Source organism: Charadrius vociferus, unplaced genomic scaffold (assembly GCF_000708025.1).
Source record: "Charadrius vociferus isolate BGI_N301 unplaced genomic scaffold, ASM70802v2 scaffold472, whole genome shotgun sequence".
Taxonomy (NCBI): domain Eukaryota; kingdom Metazoa; phylum Chordata; class Aves; order Charadriiformes; family Charadriidae; genus Charadrius; species Charadrius vociferus.
This window is the reverse complement of record NW_009647735.1, coordinates 6,901,268-6,910,778: the sequence shown is the minus strand read 5'-3', so window position 1 is coordinate 6,910,778 and position 9,511 is coordinate 6,901,268. Positions and strand designations below refer to the sequence as shown.

General features: G+C 51.0%; 1 protein-coding gene across 2 annotated transcripts in view; it reads right to left on the bottom strand.

The window, feature by feature from the left end:
- Window positions 1–1,453: 1,453 nt before the first annotated feature.
- ARHGEF6 (Rac/Cdc42 guanine nucleotide exchange factor (GEF) 6) overlaps window positions 1,454–9,511 on the bottom strand; it is a 40,300-nt gene continuing 32,242 nt past the window's right edge. For both annotated transcript variants that reach the window (XM_009881699.1, XM_009881700.1), the window contains exons 16-22: window positions 9,084–9,209; window positions 6,140–6,160; window positions 5,254–5,347; window positions 4,242–4,331; window positions 3,337–3,436; window positions 2,374–2,428; window positions 1,454–1,710 (exon numbers count right to left, since the gene is read on the bottom strand). In XM_009881699.1, the coding sequence (XP_009880001.1) occupies window positions 1,570–1,710; window positions 2,374–2,428; window positions 3,337–3,436; window positions 4,242–4,331; window positions 5,254–5,347; window positions 6,140–6,160; window positions 9,084–9,209 (627 nt within the window). In that variant the 3' untranslated portion in view covers window positions 1,454–1,569. The remainder of the gene's footprint in view (window positions 1,711–2,373; window positions 2,429–3,336; window positions 3,437–4,241; window positions 4,332–5,253; window positions 5,348–6,139; window positions 6,161–9,083; window positions 9,210–9,511) is intronic.

Genomic DNA, 9,511 nt, shown 5'->3' with positions numbered 1-9,511 from the left:
AAAAAAAAAAAAAAAAAAGACCTCTGGTTTTGTCCTAGAAAACAGCTTAGATTTAAAGAGGGTTTCTTTTGACACTCCTCGTGATGTTGTTGTGGAGTCCAGCTCTCCTCAAACACCGTTTGCTATGTTCTGGCTAAATTTTAATTGCAAGGAGGGAGTTGTAATTATTGCCTCTGTTACGTCCTTCATGACCAACGTTAACGGTGATGGCTGCAGTGTGTCTGCACACCCTGGGACCACGCTGCCCTGCGACATACGGTAAGACTTAGCGTTAACTTCAACGGAAGGTTACCTTTCTAATGCTGCTAAGGAAGGAAGGAAGGAAAACACCAGTTCTAAACTAGGCTATAACACCAAGTAAGATGAAGACAGCCGATACATATGCATGTTGCCCATGTGCTGCGTTCGAGGAGCTGTGCAGGGATGGGGAAGGGTGTTGCACGTCCTTGCCCCAGGAGCGTTCCAGCTCTTGTCTAAAGCGCAAACAGAAATAATCTTTCCTATCCCAAGAGAAAGTTCCTTTTTCCTAGCCGAAAGCCCCTTTGGGGCGACGGGGAGAGAAGTAGCCCTTGGCTACGTTTCCAGCCTTTGGGGAGGAGCGACGGGAGGGCAGACGGGAGCGGGGAACCAGCACATTTGGGGGGGTTGGTTGCTCATTTGGTTTGTTGGGGTTTTTTTGTCTTCAAGCAGCGTTTACATGTCCTACAGAGAAAAGCGTGTCCTGCAAGGGGGAGCACAGCAAAAGTAGAAAACTCATACGATACCCAGACACTCGATGTGAAAACAAAGCAGGGGGTAGGAGTTACCCGGTCATGCGTAAGAAAAGGGATGTGTGGGGGGGACAGAACAGCAGTTACCTGTTGTGCTGATCGCGAGCTGTTAGGAGGCAGTACGGCGCAACATACCTTCCCATGCGCTCTGACAGGTGCTCCAGATCTGACTTCCCCAAGGAGCTCAAATGTCTTCACGTTAATTGCACATTTTAATCAGTATCAAGGCCACACGGGAACCACAGTATTGCTGGGCTCTAGTTCGCTACAGTCAACTAACGGGGAAAAAGAAGGTGGACGGGAAAAGCTTCCCCAGTTGTGATTATCTGAAAAGAGGAGCGTGGTGCTTTTTGGTTTCTGCTCAATGCCACCTCAATAATGTTTTCATTCAATAAATAGGTACCGGTGCTTTTGAAAAGAATGAAAGCATTAAAAAGTGCTTAAGCTTCCTCTAGGAAACTGCTCTCAAACCCTCCGCGAGCGGCAATCGTTAGCAGAGTTTGTGTTTGCTCCCAGTAGCAGGTACGATGAGGTATTAGTTGCTGCAGATGAATTGTGAATCATGGACCGCTTGCTTACTGGTTTAGTTGTGATGGATTGGTTCTGGTTTATTTCCTTACTGGATGGAAGAAAAACTATTTTTTTTTCTTTTCCTCTATGACTTTTTTTTTTTTCTTTTTTTAGTAACAAAATTCCCAAACCCAACAAAACACGGAGCAAGAAGAGGCAAAGGATCCAGTTCCGCTTCCCAAAAAAACACCTGAGGTCACGCACCACTGCCAGCAGCTTCTCCCCGAATTCAAGCGATCAGGGACGACTTGCGCCCCGTGTCCTCCCTGCCACACTCGTCCGTCTGCTTCAGCAGCCTTCTAACCAGCTTCTCCAAGTCCTTCCTGGATTTAAGCTCTTCCTCCAAACACTGTTTCATCCTTTTGTTCTCCTGCCAGGGGAAAAAAAAAAATCAAAGAATAAAGAGGCAGTTAACGCCCATGCGCTTTGTGCCATGAGGTACCTCCACGCGCCTGGCTGCTTGGTGGCTCAGAGGTGGTGACACCCCGTGGACATTTGACAGGTCACTGCCGGCTTTTGAGGATGAACACCACGGGTTACTCGCAGCCTGATCCGCTCAAGCAGACCCTTACTACCTTACAGAACTGCACAAAAGTCCCAAGGACTTTGAGCAGGCAGAAACATCCTCCTGAAAACTTAATTTTAGCCTGGGTTGGAGGATGCTGTTCTCCTGAGACGGTCTCTCCCACCTCCAGGCTTGGGGCTGGAAGGAGGAGGACATATTTCCTCTGAGTCTACAAGAACCGGTATCCACCAGACCCCTTTTAAAATGAAGAGCCAAGTTGAAAGAGCTTTTAGAGCAGGGGGAAAGTTTCATGTTACCACGAAAACCAACTACTCCTTCCCTCCCGCTGGCTCTGGTGCTCAAGGGAGTGCGTGGTGAGCTGGTTCAGGGAGCCAAACCAGAAGAAAACTAACGCCGACTCCGGGAGCTGCAGGACTGCACCAGCATCCACAAGACTTTTCCTGGGCACCGTCCAGGCGAAGACAACGACCCGGCGCAGCCAGCACAAACAATCCCACTTCCAATTACCTGCTTCAGCTCTTTGACTTCATCTTTCAGGGCATAAACCGTGTCGACGAGGCTCCTGCAAAAAGAAATGCGAAAAAAAAAAAAAAAAAAAGAAAGAAAAAGAGATGGGAATGTGGCAAAACCTCAACAGCACGGGAGCTTTTGTGAGTGAGGCGCTGACGGGAAAGGCGCTTCCAGCTTCTGCTTTGAAAGCATCATTGCAGCTACGGCTGCTGCCCGTGAGGGGACTCTGGAAATGCCCTGGGGCATTTATAGGCCACCGGCCCAAAATTCAGGGCTCTTTTCTCAAAACTCAAGAAAAATACCTCGTTCTGCTACCTTGAACTTATCAACTTATCTTGAACTGTGGCTTCGGCTTCCTTGTTTACGCCACTGCAATAAATAACAATGACTTAAAAACTGGAAATGCCTGAGCATCTTTTGTAAAACGGCCTCGATTCCTTGAGGTCACGCTGCCAAAAAAAACCCCAAAACAACCAAACAACCCAAGCACGAAAGGAATGCCCTGTCTGGGTTAGAAAAGGAGTGGATCACGCAGATACGGAAGCTCCGTAAGAAGCTGGGAGCACTCACAGAGAGCAGGGCCCGGCTGTCAGGCAGGCTCCCGGGGGGTAGCATCAGCCCAGTATGGCAGTAGTTAAGAAATAAAAAAGCCCCTTGGTCTGGTTCTGTCCTCCCCGACCCCATTAGCTACATCCGGATAAGCTGTGGGGCTCCGGGGACCCGGCACACAGACTCCCAGAGGGCTACAGCCATGTCAGAGCAGCCGGGGAGGCGGCTCTCTTCTTAAAAAGGGACACAATAGCCACCGAAATAGCCCAGTGGCTCTCGCCAGGACTAAGGCAGCAGTCGGCGGCGCCAGCCTCGCTCCTCTGCAGAGGCGCAGGAGGAGAGGCCGTTAGTTTTTAACGCCTTCCCAAAAAGCAACAGGGGGGTGTGCACGCGGAGGGCACTTGCGCTTACTTTTCCTCCGTGACAGTCTGGCCGTTGCTTCGTGTTTCCTCTATGATGATTTTCTCTTCCTCGGGAAGAAGGACTTGGGGGATGGAGTCTTTGCGGGAGCCTGTGTACAAGAATTACTCATCAGGAGGAAAAAGGGAGACCTTCTCTGACGCCCGCGCCGCTCCGGAGCCAGCAGCCCTCGTGCTCCCCGCTCCTCCGCAAGCCCGGGGCAGGCTGGGGATGCGGGGGCTCGAGCTGTCTGCCACGGTTAAATATGGGCTTATACATACCACTAACCTGGAGCTAAAGCAGCAAGTGGAAAGTTTTCAAGAGCACTCACTGCACCTAGAGCTACATCAGGACTTATATGTGAAATCATTCGATTAGGGTCAAGAGCTCTCAGAAGAAACATGGCCTCTCCTTTTCAAACGTACCACTATTTGATAGTTCAGTGATTTAATTTGACACCTCACCAGCAATGATAAATAGTTATATTTCCCGAGTCGAAGATATTAGATAGGTTCTTATGAAGCAGCTTGTTCTTAAACACGCAGCTGATTGAGAGATAATACTCCTGCTTCCTTTCTAAAGCTATATGCAACCTGAGATTACCATCAGGTTTTCAGTGCTGACAGCCACAGGCACTGACTAGGTTTGCTTAATTCCTAACAAGTGCTGGTGAAATAGCTGTGTCTCATCTGCCCTCCTACCTGCTTCATTCTCTGTGTTTAGAAGAAAAACAATGGCAACCAAACCACGGGGTAGATGAAGCTCCCTTATCTTGAAGACTGAACACCACAGCTTCCTAGCATGAGCCTTGCTGCTGTATGATGCAACCATCTGGGTTGTTGGTTTTTTTTTTCCCAGAGGGGTTATCGGCGCTGCAGGCAGAGTAAGAACGACATTAAATCAGGTTGTGTGCCCACCTGAGCTGAGAGCTTGCTGAAAGCCTGCCCCGGTACAGTATGCCTCGATCACCTTCAGGATCTGAGCATCTTCTTCCAGCGCAGCGGTACCTGTAAAACAGCCCAGACAACGGCTATCACAAAAAGCAAAGTGAAGAAGAGAAGAGCATGTTGTTTTCTTGACTGACACTGTCTCTGGGACTTTGCCCTATTCCGTTTTTGAGGTCCTTTATATTTTCTGGCCTTTGCAACATCCTGTGGCATTGAGCACCGCGATGAAACCGTACGAAAACGCACTTCTAGCTGCTCATCTCAGCAAAACTCGGGGGGTGATGCCTGACTTTGGGTGCAGGGATGACCAGGGGATGGGTGGGCAGAGCAGCCCTGCTAGGAGGGGTTTGGTACAGCCACATCAGAGCAGGACTCGGAAACGTGAAGCCTTCATTTCCAGCCCGAGCTCAGCAGTGTCTTCTCGAGGGAGACAACTGACCTTCAGGCTGCACACCGTAGCAGCTCACCGCTGGCTGACCGTGGCCTTTCATGTAAAACCCCCCAAGAGCGTCCCAGGGGGACTTCAGGGAGCTGTCAGGACATCCTTCTCTGCAGGTGAACACCCCTGCAGGGATGGGGGTCTTTTTTTGTTCCCTGGTCCCCATGGAAACTGTTCCAGCACGGCCAGCTAAGGGTTTGTCCCAGCTCTCAGACATAGTTTGATGACTACTGATGTGCAGCTTTTAACTACTCGGAAATAGCTCCTTGGTTTCGTAGCCAGAACAAGATCCCCCCCCACCCCAACCACAGGATCACGAGGAGGGTGGTAGCACGCCTGGCAGTTGTAACGGTGAGGGGATCTGCCAGAGGCTGAGGACGGGTGCGCTTTCAGAAGCCTCCTGTGCTCAGCAGCACGTCGGCTTGCTCACGAGATGAGCATCCTGTCGCATCCTGCGCCGTAAGAAAGGCCGTTCTCAAAGTCCCGTGGAGATCGCGGAGCACACAGAAACCTCCAAAATCAAAAGAAAAATACAACACTCACTTTTCCGAATAACAAACTCTTCATCAGATGGTTTTCTCTCAGTTTTCCTTTTTGGAAGAAACTTCTTCATTGTTTTTGGACTTTTGCTGGAATCCTATAGAGAAACAGACTCTTGTGATTAACCGGAACCAAAGGCAGCTCACACAGCGGAGCAGCGCAGCTGAACGCGGCTATCTGTGTTACGCACAACACATTAGAGAACTACAAAGCAGACAAGGACAAAGTCGGGGAAAATGATGCTTTTTGCTTTTCCCGTGCGCTAGTTGTGGCGCGCTGCTCCCTGGAACAGCGGTGGGAATTGCACCTGCAGGCCTGGGACAGGACAAGCTCCTTCAGCGAATCCAACCCTCGGCTGAGCCAAAGAATTCAAACACATTCACAGCACTTTTAGCCTGCTTACCAGCTCTGGGGTCTTTGTTCGAAAACCCTACAATGTTGTTTATTTCCTTGGCTCGATTTGTTTTCTAATAAAAAACAGTTGGCAAACGACATTGTTTCCAAATGATTTGTTTGAGAGTACAAATCCCACACACACATACGCAGAGAACGAACAAATACACACAAAGTTAGTCTTTGCTATGACTCCACAAGTAAGAAACACAAGCTTTTATCTCCTTCACTGAGTTACGAGTCTTGCTGATTTGGAGAGAATTAGTGTATTAGTAGGTTACATGCAATATGGATTTTAAGCAGAAGAGGCATGCCAGGAAGTTTAAGTACCATAACACTAAATCCTTCTTGAGAGTTCTCTCCAAATGTATTTGCCAGTCGCCACGGACTCTCGTGATAACTTGCTGGTACAGCCAGGCAAAATTAGGGTCATGCAAGAACGAGAAGCGTGAACAGAACAAGCCACAATAAGCCAAAGAGATGTATCTACCCTTACCTTTAAGATATAAGACATCCTCTACAATGAATATGCAAAGAAAGAGAAGATGAGTGTGAGAGACTGATGATTTTATTGACCACGTCCATTAAATCCACAATTCTAAACCACATTTAAATGTTAGTCTTGTGATTAATGTGGCGCACCCTCTGTACTGGTTTTAGAGCCCTACCGACATGCAAAGGAGCACGGTGTCATGCAAAACTGAAAAAAATTACATGTGAAACGCATGGTAAGTGGGCATTAATACACTCGGAACATGTCAAAATAGAGAGCATGCCTCCTTGGTTAGTAGCAGGTTTTTGTAGATGTTGGTTGCCGAAGAGAACGCTGCTTCAAAAACACAGCACCCTTTGGGAGCAGCCCTGTGAGTCTGTCTCCATCCCAGAGTCCCATCCCGTGCTCAGCACCGGTCCCGCGCTCTCCAACCCGACCCAGCTCTGGGATGCTCTGCCCACACTGGTGATAACCTCCCAGAACCGCATCTTCTCAAAGGGGACCCTCCCGGAGGGCACCTGCCATCCTCATGGGAGACCGGACAGCGGCAGGCATCGGCGCAGCAGCATCTCCCCGCTCCGGCGGCGCGGCCCGCGGGGGGTCCCATCCCCGGGGTGCCCGGCACAGGGAGCTGCGCGGCTCTCCGGCGGATCGGGCCAGCAATGTCCCGAATCCCCATGTTATAAAGCCGTCACCTAATGCGCGGCAGGCCACTTAAAAAAAAAAAAACCAAAAAAACAAAAAGCAGCAAAAGTCGTCATCTGTAAATCTTTTTTGACTTCGCGAACCTGAATCCGGACACAGCGCTTTACCCACAGCACCTGCTCTGTCATTTGAAATGATTACTGGAAACAGAACAGGAAAAATGACCCAATTTCAATGGAAATAACAAGAGTGCTGTGCGGTACGCAAGCAGGGTCTGGGGTTTCCTGAGCACAGCTAGGTACAAGGAAATGCACGAGCCTCTGCCATCCCGTCCTATACTACTAGAAGCCAATTAAAGTAACACTGGATATCTGAAATGCTCTAATCAAACTCCCCCCCTCCCTTCCCTGCCAATAACCTTTGAAATTTGTATTCCTTCATTCTATCTTTGTTATAGGAAGGTGACCTGCACCGAGCTGTTAGCATAGGTTATTTTGTGCCCTACTTTAAATGAAAATTAAAAATAAAAGTAAAAATAATAATACAAAATAAAAATACAAAATAAAAATAAAAATACAGTGAAATAGGAGTTGTGCTTAGTGACTGAGCACCCTGGAGGGAGGGACAAGGCAGACGCCGATCTGCTTGGGCTAACAACTGAACTTATTTCCCGTTTGTCATCGCACGTCCACGCGTCCCTCCCCTGCAAGTCCCCAGGCTCAGGCTGGACCGACCGGGTACCCGGCTGTGCCTGCCCACCTCTGCTCCAGCTCCGCTGGACACTGTCGCCCTTTGGGTTTCCACCAGCGTGGCCAGCACAGCCCGTTCCCATGCAAACCACATTTTTGCGGTCCTTTGACACCTCGCACACTACCCATCCAGCCTGCGGCAGCATCCCGCCCCACGGGGCTCCCCGCCTGCTCGGCCTCGGCGGCAAAAACCTCTCGCCTGGTTTCGAGAGGCGACAGTGGGGACAGGGGACAACGGAGAAACTGCAAAGGAGCCTGCAAAGGACCATACCGCTCCATCTGTGGGTTTGGCCTACCTTATAAATAAATACCAGCCTTGCACTTTCACGCAGAAGAAAATTCTCCTCCAATTCAAACCTCTTCCTACGTTTTAATTCACCATGCAAGCACGAAACATTTCAGTCTACATTAGGGATTTGAACCATTTCAGTCTACATTAGGGATCTGAACCTGTTAAGTCTACACGAGGGATCTGAACCATGCAAAGATTAAGGGGTCACTTCCAGGCTACTTGGTTGGGTTTTGAACAACGTCATTCCCAAACTGAAATGCGTCGTTTTACAAATCTGAAGAAATAAATGTAACAAAATGCCAGGAGGCTACCCAAAAATCTCTTAACCTGGAGCAGCGGACCCGCAGCCCCCCAGGCTGCCGGGCTCTCCATCCCTGAGGGCTGGGGGGGTCCAAACCCCCCTCCCCGTCCCCGTCCCCACTGGGAGCCCAGGCAGGGACGCTCCCAGGGCTGCTGTACCAAGAAAAGCGGCTGACTCAGAACCGGAGTGCTCATTCAGTAAGAGGAACGTTACCCGAGTTACTGGTGAGTAATCCCAAAAGTTTAATGTGAGGTAGGGAAGGAGAGCACTGCAGTTACAGTAGGGGGTGAGAATCGGAGCTGGGTTGTATTTTGGGTTTCCCCACGCCGCCTCCGACCTCCCAGGCTCGGGGTTTCTGCGGGGGAAGTGATCCCTCGCGCTGCTGCAGGGTCCCGGTGTGTAAAACACTCGGGTGGGCGGCGGAGGAGGGTCGAGCCCCACGGCGGCTGCAGGGAGCCCTGCTCCGGCCACCAAAGCACAGGGTGGAAGACACGAAAAATATCAACGGGTCTTCTTCCTCTTCCTCTTGGTGCAGCGTTGCTGCACATGGGCAACACCGGAGCCGGGGCACGTCCCGGTGGGGAGCCCAGAGCCCACCCACGGCTCCCACCGAGGAGGAGGAGGAGGAGAAGGAGGAGGGGAGGCAGCTCCACCACGGCACCGCCGAAGGAGAGGGCTTGACGGGACACACAGGGCCGGTGACATCCAGCAGCCGAGAGCAAACACGGGGAACGGGGCTGAGCCTGCCAACACACGTGCTCGTGCCTCCCCTGCAGCGCAAAGCCGGCCACGGCGACAAGCACCCACCGCAGGACTGGGGCAGCACTTTGCAGAGTCATTTCTCTCCACATCCCCGTTAACTTAAGCTTCTGCGCCCCCGCTATGGGGTAAGAAACCTGGAGGCAAGCAAGAGGGATTGCCATGAAACTGTGGCGCTCTGCAGGCCAGCGGGAGGATTACCTCTTTGTAACTCAGCGCCGCCGACGGTCTGAGCGGAGGAGCAGGACGGAGGCAGCTCAAGCTCCAGGGCTTGAGGATTTTAGGGGGTTCCAGAGGGCCACGGATCTGTCCGGCTGAACTAAACGTCTGTGAAAATAGATGAGAAGCAAATGAAGGCTGTTAGCTACCAAAAAACATAGAGAAGCAGAGGGGGATGGACAAGGGCTCACTGGCAGCTCCTTTGAGACATCTACGTTGCAACAGAAATCATCATAGAATCATAGAATGGTTTAGGTTGGAAGGGACCTTGGAGATGACCCAGTCCACCCCCTGCCCTGGGCAGGGCCACCTCCCCCCAGCCCAGGTTGCTCCAAGCCCCGTCCAACCTGGCCTTGAACACCTCCAGGGATGGGGCAGCCACAGCTTCTCGGGGCAACCTGCCCCAGGGG